This window comes from Microplitis demolitor, chromosome 4, assembly GCF_026212275.2.
Source record: "Microplitis demolitor isolate Queensland-Clemson2020A chromosome 4, iyMicDemo2.1a, whole genome shotgun sequence".
NCBI classification, from domain to species: domain Eukaryota; kingdom Metazoa; phylum Arthropoda; class Insecta; order Hymenoptera; family Braconidae; genus Microplitis; species Microplitis demolitor.
The window spans coordinates 1,368,801-1,384,029 of NC_068548.1; the positions used below are offsets into that span (position 1 = coordinate 1,368,801).

The following is a 15,229-nucleotide window of genomic DNA, read 5'->3' on the forward strand; positions in this document are numbered from 1 at the left end:
TTTAATTAAATATTTCTAATTAACGATCATTACTACTATAAAATTATCAGTGTCGTTCTATTTTGTGCCGGAGTAAAAAATCAGTAATTAAAAAATTTCCAGCGAGCGTTGAAATAAAAAATTTAGAAAAATTTTTTACATAATAATAATGAAGTTTGTTAATTTAAATTTAATATATTTATTATTTTTAATAATAAAAATAAATGGAGCAAGAGGAGATGGAAAAGCAGCAACGAATTCTGAATTATATTCAGAATTTATGAATGAAATCGAATCGAAAACGCAACGCAATTGTAGTGTATACGATTTTCTATTGACGGATGACCAAAAGAATCAGAAGTTGAAGGGACTCATGAACGATATGAAGGAAATGATGATTAAGAACGAATTAGTTGAAATGGAAACGAGCGAATTTCCTGGGAAAGTTATTATTGAAAGATTGAATGACTATGAGTGGAACCGAAGAGAAATATCTTTTGAACTGATAAACAAGATGACGAAAATAAGAAACTACTGGAAGGCAATTGACAATTACGCGATTTATAATTATGATGGAAGTGATCCGAGGATGGGGGATCCTCTTTGCGCTAACATGGACATGAAGTTTGACTGGAAGTCTAGAGTCGATGTAAATTTACGTGAAGGAGATATTAATGTAGTTTATTCTGATTTTGTGAAACTTGTTAAAAACAAAATGGAGGTAAAGATGGGAATTTATTGCGGAGGTCGTTTTATAAGAGTTTCGGGGAGTTTGATTGGGCGCGTTAGGGAGTCACTGGGTTGGGTTGTCACTGATGGTTTATTCGATGATTTTTGAACTCACTACTGCATTCGCAACCCGATTTCCGCGAGTTTGAGTACCCACATCGATATGTTTGGGTGACTTTAAAATTTTTTTTGTTTTATGGGTTTTCCAGGTAGGAAATTTATTTTTTCTTTGGTTTTTGTAAATAAATAGAACAGGGCGGTAGAGTATTATGGCGCGAGTTGAATGAGTACACACACGGCCATGTTTTGGTGGGTGTGTTAATAAATCGGAGAATTAATGATTTATTAATCAATTAATTAATTAACGATATTACGTAATGGATCGTTGGTGCTCATTATACGTGAAATTTTTTAAATTACTAGAGATTGTTTTCAAAAAATTTTTAATACTAATTTAAAAATCATTTTTTCGAATTTTCGGTCCTCAAAATCGGCTGAAATTACGTCGACGTAATATATCGTTGTGGGTACTCATTTTACAGGAAATTTCATCAGCAACAAGAATATCTTACTGGTTTTTCTAAAAAAAATTTCAAACTCCCAAAACTTGAGCATTTTCTCTGCTGCGTTTTTACAAATTCTTCATAATTCAAAAATTAATTTCCATTTTTAGAAATATGCTACTAAAAACAATCTATGTGAGATAAAATCAACCATAGAAGACAGTCTTATCGAATTTATACATCGAGGATTGAAATCTCACATTCAGCGATTTATTGTTGCTGCCTTTAAACTGTCTGTTACTTCCTTATGTCGTAATAGTACGTATCGATTAAAGTAATTTGCCTTTGAAATTAATGACTAATTTATTTTTTCGACCACAGAGTGCATCAATAATGAAATAAACCAAATGAAAAAAATTTTAATAAAAAATCTTGACGATTTTGATTATTTGATAGAATTAATGACGAACGATTATTTGAATTTCAAAGAAAAATGTCAGTCGAAAACATTAATTCCTAAACCGACACCACGTAAGTTGAAAAAATTTTTTTTGTTTTTCGAAAATTGAATTTATAAATTTTTTTTTCTTTATCAGCTGGCGATTATATTGAATTAGAAAAAATGTATCAGGCGATAATAATAAATGAAAAAGATTTATCTGACGGGTCATGTTCCCACGATTGTAATCTTCAGCGAATTTTCCAAGTTAATAAAAATACCGAGTGTAAAAAATTTGAATATTGTGTTTATGTTTCTCCAAAACTAGATATTTGCAAATCGGTATGTTCGTTTTGCCCTACTTTGGTTATCGAGGCTGTAATTTCACTTTTATAATATCTTTTTTCATTAGAATGACGGCAAACGCCGCTACGAATGGTTCGGAGATAATGACAATGCATTGAAATTTGGTGACAATACAGTTTGCAACGGAGAATTTACGTCAGTTAGCAGGACATTCAATTCGTGGCCATACTACTCTGAGGCTTGTGATTACTGTGTGTGTTCATGTGTCGCTAAACCCAAACATGATGATCATGTGATTACGGCGATGAGTTTCAGGAGGCAGGTTTCGGACACAGCTAATAACAGGTACTATTATTTTTTATTTTTATCCTAAGAATACTAAAGTTCTGTCAATGCAGTGTAAAAAGATCAACTACTAGCTGATAGGGTTCGCATCCAGATTTTCATTAAAAGTAAGCTAGTATACTGTCAATGCAGTAATGAAATTTAATTAAATGATGACCAGATGTACAAATTGAGAAAAATCTCTGTATAATAGCTTCTGTAATGTCAATACAGCATCAGAGAGTTTATCAAATAGGACCAGTGTAGTGTCAATGCAATATAAAATGATTATTCAACTGGAAGTTTCCAGATAATATCTATGTAGAGTCAATGCAGTGTCTTAGAACTTATCAAATGCAAGTTTATGAAGTGTCAATGCAGTAAAAGAAAAGAATTAACAGTAAGACTGTAAAGTTCCTGCATTGACAAGAAATCAATAAAATGGGACTTAGCGTATTGACAATGCAGTATCGGAGAGCTCATAAAATAGAATTCGTGTAGTGTCAATGCAATATAAAATAGTCAATAAATTACAAACTTCCAAGTAATTTTTATGTAGAGTCAATGCAGTGTCTTAGAATCTATCAAATGCAAGCCTATGTAGTATCAATGCAGTATCGGGGGAAAAATTAAAAATAAAATCGTGGAAAGTCATTGCATTGACAGAGAATTGACAAAATGTGACTTAGTGTAGTATCAATGCAGTATAAAAATGAATTATTTACGTTTATTTATTTGTCTAGAGTTGTCGTAGGAGTGAAATTCGTTAAAAAAGACTACATGGTCCATCTCCAAATAGCCGAAGCGAAATTGTTGCCGTACGGAAAAATCGATCAGTCATCAGTAGCATGGAAACCGCTTGAAGACTTCGATTACAACGAGGACGAAAAAAAGTTCTACGTAAAATCATACTACGGAAACACGAAGTCCCTCTTGCTGGGAAAAGATTACGGTCATCCTTCGGTAGTTAATCTTGACGATCTAAAGGTGTCCAAAGACTACATCGTCACTGGAGTGAGATTCCACTACGCCGACTCGCTCGATTGTCGCATCTCCCAACAGTGTGCCATCGAGTTGCAGATCCAAATCAGACGATTCGATTTTCCAACCGGTCGCATTTCCGAGTTCTACAAGCCGTCTTGGGTTTCGGCTGGCGCCCAAAACAGGTACTTGTCCAAATTATCTAACCCTTTCATAATTATTTATATGAATTTTTCTTTTACAAAGACATGAGTTGGTCCTCGAGGAACCGGACAACCCACTCAAGTCATCAGCAAACAACCAACTGTCCACCCCTAATCAGTTTATCAGATTCCGCCCCTCAGACCTTCGCAAGGACGCTGGACAATCTACTGTACCTTTTTTGGATGCTTCTGAAGTCATAGGTAGCCCTCTGGTTCCTCTCCAAGGACTCGGACTCTATCACCGTGGCAGCAAAGGCTTCGGGGGATTCTTGGCTCTGAGATCTGTCCCTCTGAACTTGTACCAATACCCAGTCGGTGAAAAAACGAATTTCCATCCACGTCCTACGTCCCCAGATTACGATTGCAACATCGCCGATGCAATCAAGGAAATGGTCCAATTTCCCGCCAAAGTAGCTAACGATTTTTTGGATAATTTGGATGATTATTCTTTTTAATTTTTATATATATATATATATCAATTTATTAAATGTTATTCCTTGTATAAATTTTTTTTTACATTTTATATTTACTTATATAAAATTTTTACATATTGTTATCATCCCCCAAAACGATAAAATACATTTCTTCAAATAAAATTCAAAATTTATATCTAACCCCTCACCCTCCGGCTTATTTCCAAATACTTGCTTCTCCTTTTATTTTTCTTAAAAAAAATTTACTTTAACCTCAAAATTATAAAAATATCAATAGCCGAACATCAAAACTCTATTTTTATTTCAACTGCACCCGAAAACTCTCCATAATACCTCAGTGTACATAAAAAGTAACCTTATATATTATCGTTTTTCAAATTTAACCCAAATCCCGCCTTTGGGAACCAAATTTAGGCTTTTCCCATCGAAAACAATTTCTCTGCTAGTTTTCTCACATGGCTTGACCTTGAAATCCTTAATGAGCCTCGCGATCATCAATTTCATCTCCATCATGGCGAATCTCTCTCCGATGCACTTCCTAGGTCCAACTCCAAAGGGCATGAACGCGCACTGTTCGATTTGCCCCTTGTTTTCTTCACTAAATCGCTCAGGGTCAAATTTATCCGGTTCCGGAAAGTATTTTTCATCTCTCTGTAACGCAAAGGCTGGCGCCCACACAACAGTTCCTTTTTCAACCATAAGTCCTTCGGTATTTAATTCCCCATTCAAATTTCCCGCCTCTGAGTTTGAATTCCCTACCCTAGGGGGCGGCAGCTTGAATTTCTTGCTACAGACCCGATCTAGGAGGACAACAGGGGGAAAAAACCTCAAAGTTTCATATATAACCATCTCCATATACTTCATTTTGGCCAATAATTCATAAGTGATCACAGTATCGTCATCTTTTATCAATTCCACGATTTCTGCGTGCAATTTATCCTGGACATCTTGATTGTAAGCCAACTGATGGACGATAAACCCCATGGTGGTCGATGTGGTGTCGAAACCCGCAAGGAAAAATATAAAAGCCTGGGCTACGATGTCATTGATCGTTATTTTGAAATCCTTTACCTGATCCCTGGCTTGCATCAGCAAATGGATCATATCCGGTCTCACTATTTTTTCTTTATCTCGAGTCTCGACCGTCTGATGAATCAAATCGATGAAAAATCGGTTGGTGTCTTTGGTCAAATAAGTTAACCCGCACCATCGCATTAATCGGGGGAATAAGACCCCCAGCATAAATTTCAAAATTCTCAAAAATCCGGTCAAATTCGTAGCGTCTTTGCCTCGTAAATAGAATTCATTTCTACGGTTTTCCAAAGAATCTACGGACAAACCGAATGCCGATGTTGCAATAACGTCACTTGCATATCTGGTGAACAAATCTTTCGTGTCAACTTGTTGACATTCCGAAGGATGGCTCCGCAAATAATGGATTACATTTGCAGAAACTTTTTCCATCAGCGTGAATAGAAACTTCATTTTGGTCGCAGTGAAACTGGGAGTCAAGGCACCTCTCACTTGTCGCCATCTGTCGCCGCGTAGTGAAAACACATTAGTCCCCAAAATGGGGTCAAATTCTTCGGTTATGAAGCTCAGGTGGTCCGGATTGTTGTCGAAATTTTTAATAAAAACTTCTTTTATCAATTCGGGGTCGTTTATCAGAATCGTCGGGGTGTTGAAGTTCATCAGACCCAGGTAAGAAATCCCGGGAAATTTTTTGTACAATTCTTGGGTGAATTTCGCGGGCGATCGACGTTTCAAGATCATGGAAGTCATCATGTTGCCCAGAATAGGAACTGGCGGGAGATGAGGAATTTTACGACGCGACCAGTATGTTAATTGATTTATCACGTAGTATGATATTATTGTTACTAATATTGCAATTAGTATCATTAAAACGTCCATTTTCTGGAATTATTTTCAGATATTAATGATTTTGAGGCTATCTGGTTAATTTTTGATACTTACGGGTTTTTCAGATATTTTTCGATGGTTTTAGACAAATATTCGATGCTTGTGTTTTATTTAGATAAGATGGGTGACTTTTGATGTTTATTACGCGACGTACTGTTACGTAATGATGATGAAATAACCAGTAGGTGATATATGAGATCACCGCGAGTGTGTGAGTTAGAGATGGGATGGGGGGGGGGGGGGGGGGGGAGTTGATATGACGTGGGGGAATTATTGTTTCTGGAGATCATGTAGATGTTGAGTGATGTATTTATAAGAGTACAAAAAAACACTTTTTCACTATTTATCTAAATTCTAATTTTGACGTAATTATTTTAATTAAATTGATGAAAATTATCCGTGTCAAATTCGAATTGAAAATTCGAATTATTTGTAGGTTTTGAAGTATCAGAAAATAAATGGAAAATTTACAAAAAAATGGAACAGTCGAATAATTCAAAAATTGACGAATCATTGGATTCGAATCATTCACAAATTTGCGAATTTTTTCAAAATTTATTTATAATTATAATAGTTTGAATAATTCGAAAATTGATGAATAATTTGAATTATTTGAAAATTTAGGAATAATTGAAAAATTTTCAAATACTTCTGTATTTTAAGAATGATACGAAAATTCACAAATAATTCGAAAATTGATGAATAATTTGAATTATTTGAAAATTTACGAATAATTGAAAAATTTTCAAATACTTCTGTATTTTAAGAATGTTACAAAAATTCACAAATAATTCGAAAATCGATGAATAATTTGAATTATTTGAAAATTTACGAATAATTGAAAAATTTTCAAATACTTCTGTATTTTAAGAATGATACGAAAATTCACAAATAATTCGAAAATTGATGAATAATTTGAATTATTTGAAAATTTACGAATAATTGAAAAATTTTCAAATACTTCCGTATTTTAAGAATGATACGAAAATTCACCAATTATCCAAAAATTGACGATTAATTGAAATAATTTGAATTCTTAAAAAATTTATGAATAATTCGAAAATTTCCAAATACTTCTATTTTTTAAAAATGATTCGAAAATTCAAAATAATTCGAAAATTAACGAATAATTGAAATAGTTTGAATCATTTTAAAATTTACTAAAAATTCAAAAATTTGCCTACAGTTGGAATAGTTTAAATAATTCGAAAATTCAAAAGAATTCGAAAATTGACGAATAATTGAAATAGTTCGAAATTTTCAAAATTTTACGAATAATTCGAATTTTTCGATTAATATTTTGAATTGAATAGTAAACTTCGCACATTCCCAATATATATATATATATCATATATATATATATATATATATATATATATATATATATATATATATATATATATATATATATCATATATATGTCATATTATTGATCAAATAAAATCTTAGTAACGTAAAATATTTAGTTCTGTAAAAAAAATTTGAAAAAATGTCTGATGACGAAGATTCAAAATGGAACCCAAATTTATCAGAAATATCAAATCTTCTAAATAAATTGGGCCTCTCACCCCCGCAAACGGAAATAGACTACGAAAATTCATCATCGAGTTCACAAAAATTACAAACTGAGTCTGATTACGATGACAATAGTATAATGTCATCAGTTTCACTTACCGACGATGAGTCGAGTGCGAACCGGGAGGAAATAATGAATAAATTAGTGGAATATAAGAAGAATGAACAAGTGATTCGGTACAAAAATTTCTGGCTCACTGAATATTTGATTGAGTATTTTAGCAGGAAACAGATGATTTATGTTATGAGTGAGGGGCTTGGTTTTGATGATAGTGAGGGTCGGAGTGGGGATGAAGAAATGGATTATTGCAAGCAATTAAAGAGATTCGATAAATTCAAGAAAAAGCACGAGAGGTTTGAGAAAAATTCAGAAGAAGAACTCAGGGAAATGAGGGAGGAAATAATTAAGAAGAGTAATGAGGCTGATGAACTGATTATGGAAATCGTGGAGAGGGGGAAAAATATTCAAGATAATTTTCGGGGTGGGGGTAAAAATTTTTTAAATAAAAAAATTCATGAAATTATTAATAGACAGTTGGAAAAAATGAAAATTATCTCCAAGTATCGGCTTACTTATGTAGGTTTTTTTTCTGAGGGCGATTTTTTTTAATTTGGGGTGAAATGGACAGGAGATTAAGAAATTTTATGTTTGGTTTAAAATTCTGAGTAAAATACCAAAGATACGATAAAAATGTATAGGAACAAATTTGTAGGAAATTTAATTTCCTGTAAGTTTGTTCCTGTACATTTTCACCGTATCTTTGATAGTTTAGTCAGAATTTTGAATTTAAAACCAAAAATTTCTTTTAGATCAATTTGAAACTTTCGAATTAAAAATGGCGGGCTTTGAATTGAAATTTTGACTAAACTATCAAAGATACGATAAAAATGCATAGGAATAAAGTTATGGGAAATTTAATTTCCTATAAGTTTTATTCTATACATTTTTACCGTATCTTTAATAGTTTAGTCAGAATTTTAATTTAAAATCAAAAATTTTTTTTAGATCAATTTGAAGCTTCCTTATTAAAGATGACGAGCTTTAAATTTGAATTCTGACGAAACTATCAAAGATACGATAAAAATGCATAGAAACAAATTTATGAGAAATTTAATTTCCTATAAATTTGTTCCTATACATTTTTATCATATCTTTGATAGTTTAGTCAGAATTTAGCTTCGACTAAAAAAAAAAAAATTCATCGTTAATTACACTGTCCATTTTACCCGTATGTAAATTTAAAAAAAAAATTTTACAAATAGAATAATTTTCAGATAAAACTACGCAACGATTTACAGATAACTTACGAAAATTTGAATTCAATAATAAAAAAAAATTCAAATCTTACAAAAATGGACTACGAGCGTCTGGAAGCTGAAAAATATTTTTACCTCCAGCAGTTTGACCAAAACAATCTCCAACTAAAAAATTTTCTCTCTCGAAAGAAAAAATTAATCACAAAAATTCGAGTAGTCAATTACCTGGCCCGCGAAGTCGCGAGTAAAATTCAAAATTCGAAACTCAAGTCTCTGGAGTTGAAAAAAGAAATTTTCGAACTCGAATTACAAAAAATTAAAACTCGTAATAAAATTTCTACTCTCAGAATTGTACTCAATAATTTAAATTATAATTATTCAAATAAAAATAATGAGTACTTTGAGATAATTAATAATCAACATGAGAAGTGGATTAAAAAAATAGCGCGACAATTAAAACAATTAAAATTATTGAGGCAAAAAATGAATGCAATTAAAACAAATTTTATTTTACATGAAAAAAATATTTAAAATCATTATTTATTTATTAATTATTATTAATATTATCGATCCATTATTATTAATTAATTAATTAACTAAACCCATGTAAATTTTATCTAATTAAATATTTATATAAATTGTATACTTATATATATAAAAATAATTTAGGCAGTGAATATTTTTTGTTGATAAAAAAATATTTTTCTTTACTCAAAAAATCGATATTTCCCATTGTAAAAAATTGCGGAGTTAACGGAGATTAGTCGGAGTAAATTCGGAGTAATTGAGTAAAATTTATCCCAGGTGGGAGTTAATTTTGACATTAAAACCCCATATTGGAGTAAAATTTACTCCAGAGAAAGGTTAAAGTTTTAGATTTTAACTCTGGGTAGGAGTAAATTTACTCCGGAGTAATTTATTTTCAAATTTCGATTTTGGACTGGAGTAAAATTTACTCCAGAGAGAGGTTAAAGTTTACATTTTAACTTTGGGTAGGAGTAAATTTACTCCTGAGTAATTTATTTTAAAATTTCGAATGTGGATTGGAGTAAAATTACCCCGAGAGGAAGTTTTGTGCTGTCAATACTCCGAACTGGAGTAAAAATTTACTCCGGAGAAAGGTTAAAGTTTACATTTTAACTCTGGGTAGGAGTAAATTTACTCCGGAGTAATTTATTTTAAAATTTCGAATGTGGATTGGAGTAAAATTACCCCGAGAGGAAGTTTTGTGCTGTCAATACTCCGAACTGGAGTAACAATTTACTCCGGAGAAAGGTTAAAGTTTACATTTTAACTTTGGGTAGGAGTAAATTTACTTCGGAGTAATTTATTTTAAGATTTCGATTTTGGATTGGAGTAAAATTTACTCCGAGTTGAAGTTCAATATAAGAGTAAAATTACGGATTCGGGTAAAATTTACTCCAGAGGAAGATTAAAGTCAAAATTTGAACTCCGAGTTGGAGTAAATTTACTCCGGAGTAATTTATTTTAAAATTTCGAATGTGGATTGGAGTAAAATTACCCCGAGAGGAAGTTTTGTGCTGTCAATACTCCGAACTGGAGTAACAATTTACTCCGGAGAAAGGTTAAAGTTTACATTTTAACTTTGGGTAGGAGTAAATTTACTCCGGAGTAATTTATTTTAAGATTTCGATTTTGGATTGGAGTAAAATTTACTCCGAGTTGAAGTTCAATATAAGAGTAAAATTACGGATTCGGGTAAAATTTACTCCAGAGGAAGATTAAAGTCAAAATTTGAACTCCGAGTTGGAGTAAATTTACTCCAGAGTTTTTTTGTAACAACCAGACTCCGAATCAGAATGAATGCGGATTTATATAAAATTCTCATTACTCCGAAATTCCCTCTTTAAAAAAAAATTTCCTATTTACTCCGAATTTACTCCGGAATTTTTACATTGCAAAAAATATCGAATTTTAACTGAGTAGTGAAAATTGCAGCCAAAATTCTGATCTTTGAAATAAATCCACCCCCACATTTTTCTTTTTTTTTTTTTTTTGTAAATTCAATGATTACAAATTTTCCAATAAAAAAAAAATATCTCAATAAATTTCAAAATATTTTTCTTCAAAAATTTTTTAAAAAATGTATCAAAAATATTCAATATATTTATTTATAAATCGATTATTAAAAATTTTGTGCGATTTAAAAATTTAAAAATTTATATATCAATTTTTTTTCCCTGGAAAAATTTAAATAAAAAAAATTTTCTCATAAAATTATTTGTATTATTAATAATTAATTAAGAGTTAAAAGTTAAGATTTAATTGTTAATTAAAAATAATAAATTGAATTAAAATAAAATAAAAAAGAAGCTGTTAATTATAATTACAATTATAACATACAACATTTTTTTTTATTTTTCTTATAATTAGGCTTCAAAGGCGGCCGCTCAGATAATTGAAATTTACGAACGATTCTCACGAGTTCATGAAACGCTTGGTCAACATTCATTCGTAATTTAGCACTGCATTCAATGTAAGGTATTTTTAATACCCTAGCTAAGTTTTGTGCCTCATCAACTTGAACCTAAAAAATTAATTAATTAATTAATTAATTATTCGAAAAAATTTTACTGTTATCTATTTCTACTTTGAAATTTAAATTACGCGGTAACTATAAGGTTTATGTAAAAAATGAAAGAATACTTTTTTGTAGACAATTTCATTGCCAACAAAATTGATTATGTACAATTTTATGATATCATTAATAATTAGCCTGTAATTTTAATTTTTAATTAAAAACTTTGATAAAATAATTTTTTGAACTCAAGCTCAGAGATCTAGGGTTTGAAATTCAATTTCCGGCTAAACTATCAAAGATATGATAAAAATGTATAAAAATAAATTTATAGAGAATTAAATTTCCTATAAATTTGTATTGATATATTTTTACTGTAAACTTGATAGTTTAGCCAGAATTTTAAATTAAAAGTTAATTTGAATTCTGACTCGTGGGTTGATCAAAAATTTTAATTGCGTTGTAAAATTAATTGATTTAAAATATATATATATATACGTATACTTACATATCTTTGATGATCTAAGTCAGCTTTATTACCAACCATCAGCATTGGAAATTCATCGCGATCTTTAACTCGTAAAATTTGTTTATGAAATTTTGAAATTTCGTCAAATGACGAATGATCTGTTACTGAAAATACGAGTAAAAATCCTTCGCCACTTCGCATATATTGTTCACGCATCGCACTGAATTCTTCTTGACCTGCAGTATCTAAAACTAGAATAAAAAAAAATTTTTTAATTTAATTAAATTTTTATTTTTATTTTTTTTAATTTAATTTTTTTCACTTACTGTCAAGTTTTGCTGGTACGTCATCAATGACACATTGTTTTGTATACGAATCTTCAATTGTTGGATCATAGTCTGTTACAAAATAGCTCTATAAAAAATTATTATTATTTTTAAATTTTATTTTTCCTCTATTTTTTACAAAATAATTAAAACTAAATTTTGAAATCACCATAACTTCGAAACTATCAACTTTATGGAAAAATTTTACAGAACCTTTTTTGTAGAGAATTTAATTTCCTATAAAATTGTCTCTATACAATTTTACTGTATCTTTGATAGTTAATCCATAATATATATTTAAAAAAAAAAAATCAATTTTTCATACGTTTCATACATTTGAAATTCAATTTTTGACTAATGTATCAGAGATATGACAAAAATGTATGAGTACATTTTTGTAGGAAATTTAATTCTCTACAAATTTTGTCTCATACATTTTGCTGATATCTCTGATATTTTAGCAGAAATTTGAATTTTTAAAAAATTTTTGTCGAAATTAGGCTCCAAATTATTGAAACGCAAAATTATGAATAAAAATCAAAATTGTGAGGAAACTATCAAAGATATGACAAAAATGTATAGAGACTTTTTTGTTGCAAATTAAATTTCCTACAAAAAAGTACTGATTGCATTTTTTCATAAATCTAATATTTCATGAGTAATTTTAATTTTAAATAATCTTGTGATTAATTTTGACTTTTCTCTACGTGATCTAGCATTTAAATTACTACTTATATTTATATACATATATATCACTCTAAGCTCCTTTTAAAGCAGCATTCAAATGTAAAATTTCTCTTTATTTTATTGCCGCTTTTTTTTTCTTTTCTTTACTGACAAATTAAAATAAAAACATGTAACTATTGATGAAATAACCGTGGGTTGAATTCACCCACGTGACAAATTTCATTCACATCTCATGTGTCATAAAAAAAAAAAAAAAAAAAAAAAAAAAAAAAAAAAAATTTAATTGATAAAAAAAAAAAATATTTCCTTTCTATAAAAATTTGAATTTCGATATCTCGAAAATTTACGACTGAAATTAAACGACTGAGTTGTGAAAATTGTAGCCGGAAGTCTGATCTTTGACTTAAGATTAATTTCATATTTTTATTGCAATTTATTTTCGAGTTAAAAATTATAAAATTTAAAAAAAAATGAATTTTTGATGAAATTTTTTTTTATTTCATTTGATGGAATTATTAAGTATGAGTCATAACTATGTGTACATTACACTAGTTACCCCCGCAAAATGTTAAAAATAGAATAAGTTAAGCTGAGCTTTAAATGTCTGTATAAACAATTTTTCTTTTTTTTTTAAATTTAAAGTAAAAAAAAAAATTCAAAATATTTTCAGGCCCAGAAATAAAATTTTTTTCTGGTAAAAAATAAAAATATAATTACTGTAATGTTATTATTTAAATTTATGATTCTAGAGCAAGATAAAATTAATTTGAATGTTATTGTATATATATGTAAGATGGAATACTGCCAACAATTACGTTAGATGTCCGTGAAAATTTATTTGCTTATATTTAAAATTAGATTTAATCATTCATTATTTATATGAATGATTTTTCTCTTAAAATTTAAATAACTCATTACAAAATGGCTCTACGTAAAAATACAAAGAGACCTTTTTTTTAGAAAATTTAATTCTCTACAAGTTTGATTCAGTCGCTTTTTATCGTATCTTCGTTAGTTTGATCAGAATTTTAAATTTAAGTATTGAACTCATTAGTGAAAATAAATAAAATATAAAATTATTCTTTTTTTATCTTCAAATTAAAATTCAAGCGAAACTATCACAGATATGATAAAAATGTATCAGTTGAATTTTGTAGCTCTTTAAATTTCTGACAAATTACATCCTTGGCTATTAATTTTTGATAAATGTATTACGAGTAATTTTTAACTTTTCAAATTTTTTTCTGGGAAATTTAAAAAATTTAGTGACTACCTTTAAATTCAAATTCTGGCTAAACTATCATAGATACAACAAAAATATCTCAGTAAAAATTTGTCTAGAATTAAATTTCCTACAAATTTACTCCTGAGGTACTTAGTCCTAAAGTCAATTGCTTATGAGTAATTAGTAATTTTTCTTACAAACTTTTTTTTTACTAGTTTATTCAGACATTTCAATATAAATATATATCTATATATATGTATATTTTATAAGTGTAATGTAAATATGTAATAAAAAAAAACCTACGCACACCCATAAATTTTCTTATGAAATTACACCCACGATTATTATTATTATTTAATTTTAATCGTTACCTAATAACCTCATTAATTTAAAAAAAAAATATTACTCCAATTTTTTTTTAAATTTAAATTATTGAAAAAAAAAAAAAATTCAAAATTTTGGCTCCGAAATTAAAATGAAAAATTTGAACTCCAAAATATGAATAAAAAATTTGAGCTCCAAAATATGAATAAAAAATTTGAGCTTCAAAATATGAATGAAAAATTTGAGCTCCGAAATATGAATAAAAAATTTGAGCTCCAAAATTTGAATTAAAAAAAATTAGGCACGAAAAATAAAAATAAAAAAAAAAATTTACTTACTTGTATAAATTGTATTGTAATTGCTGATTTACCAACACCACCACCACCAACGACAACTAATTTATAAGTTTGTGCATAACTTTGTCTTTCACCGTTTCTCGACATTTTAAAAAAAAAAAAACCAAAAATGAGTTTTTTTTTTTTTTTTAATAAAAATTAAAAAATAATTTTGATTAATATAATTAAAATTCAAATAATTATAATAATAACACTAAGGCACGAATGTCAAAATTTAATGAAGGAGTAAAAAAAAAATATAAAATTTTTGAAATTTTCTGGGAAAATTTGAAAATAATTCCAAGGGGATTTTCGATTTTAATTATTATGTAAAAATTATAAATATTTTATGACGTTATAAACATAGCTTTATCTTGATGCGTGATATACTAACACTAAACTTGATATATTTATATATATATATATGTATATATATTTATATATATTTGTATATATAAGATGTGGAGAGGAGTGAATGCTATGAGCTACATGTTTAAGTTGAAAATGTATTTAATTCTCAAGGTTGCAGTGGTGGCAACTTTAAGAAGCTGCTGATTGGAGATCGTGACCACTCGTCTTGGATGGTATGACATCCGTACCGTCTTCGAATGTGGAGGAGGTTTTAATTGGAAATATAGATGGCGGTATGGAATACGACCGGGAAACCCGCGAGG

The 15,229-nt window shown here is 29.1% G+C and overlaps 3 protein-coding genes across 3 annotated transcripts; 1 reads left to right on the forward strand and 2 right to left on the reverse strand.

Moving 5' to 3' along the window:
• Nucleotides 1-23: 23 nt before the first annotated feature.
• Nucleotides 24-3,970, forward strand: LOC103570784 (uncharacterized). The gene is made up of 7 exons (XM_014439568.2): nt 24-700; nt 1,382-1,529; nt 1,593-1,742; nt 1,808-1,992; nt 2,063-2,301; nt 3,024-3,446; nt 3,508-3,970. Exons 1-7 carry the CDS (start codon nt 149-151, stop codon nt 3,917-3,919), a joined length of 2,109 nt encoding a protein of 702 aa, XP_014295054.2. The 5' UTR covers nt 24-148; the 3' UTR covers nt 3,920-3,970.
• Nucleotides 3,971-4,064: 94 nt separating this feature from the next.
• LOC103570793 (cytochrome P450 9e2) lies at nt 4,065-6,025 on the reverse strand. The gene is made up of 2 exons (XM_008548662.3): nt 5,873-6,025; nt 4,065-5,812 (listed from the first exon to the last, which is right to left on the reverse strand). The coding sequence occupies exon 2, from the start codon at nt 5,807-5,809 to the stop codon at nt 4,262-4,264; it is 1,548 nt and encodes a 515-aa protein (XP_008546884.1). The 5' UTR covers nt 5,810-5,812; nt 5,873-6,025; the 3' UTR covers nt 4,065-4,261.
• A 3,172-nt stretch (nt 6,026-9,197) lies between these two features.
• LOC103570800 (ras-like protein 2) lies at nt 9,198-14,937 on the reverse strand. The gene is made up of 4 exons (XM_008548676.3): nt 14,559-14,937; nt 11,985-12,072; nt 11,698-11,909; nt 9,198-11,198 (listed from the first exon to the last, which is right to left on the reverse strand). Exons 1-4 carry the CDS (start codon nt 14,661-14,663, stop codon nt 11,004-11,006), a joined length of 600 nt encoding a protein of 199 aa, XP_008546898.1. The 5' UTR covers nt 14,664-14,937; the 3' UTR covers nt 9,198-11,003.
• Nucleotides 14,938-15,229: the final 292 nt, after the last annotated feature.

What these genes read in the sequence shown, in the direction of transcription:
- LOC103570800 (XM_008548676.3), bottom strand. Translation starts at nt 14,663, where the DNA reads ATGTCGAGAAACGGTGAAAGACAAAGTTATGCACAAACTTATAAATTA. An exon ending in CGTACCAGCAAAACTTGACA is followed by an intron (nt 11,910 to 11,984) that starts GTAAGTGAAAAA and finishes TTTTTATTCTAG; the next exon opens with TTTTAGATACTGCAGGTCAA. An exon ending in ACTTAGATCATCAAAGATAT is followed by an intron (nt 11,199 to 11,697) that starts GTAAGTATACGT and finishes TTAATTTTTTAG; the next exon opens with GTTCAAGTTGATGAGGCACA.
- LOC103570793 (XM_008548662.3), bottom strand. Translation starts at nt 5,809, where the DNA reads ATGGACGTTTTAATGATACTAATTGCAATATTAGTAACAATAATATCA.
- LOC103570784 (XM_014439568.2), top strand. Translation starts at nt 149, where the DNA reads ATGAAGTTTGTTAATTTAAATTTAATATATTTATTATTTTTAATAATA. An exon ending in TACTTCCTTATGTCGTAATA is followed by an intron (nt 1,530 to 1,592) that starts GTACGTATCGAT and finishes TTTCGACCACAG; the next exon opens with AGTGCATCAATAATGAAATA. An exon ending in TCGGCTGGCGCCCAAAACAG is followed by an intron (nt 3,447 to 3,507) that starts GTACTTGTCCAA and finishes TCTTTTACAAAG; the next exon opens with ACATGAGTTGGTCCTCGAGG.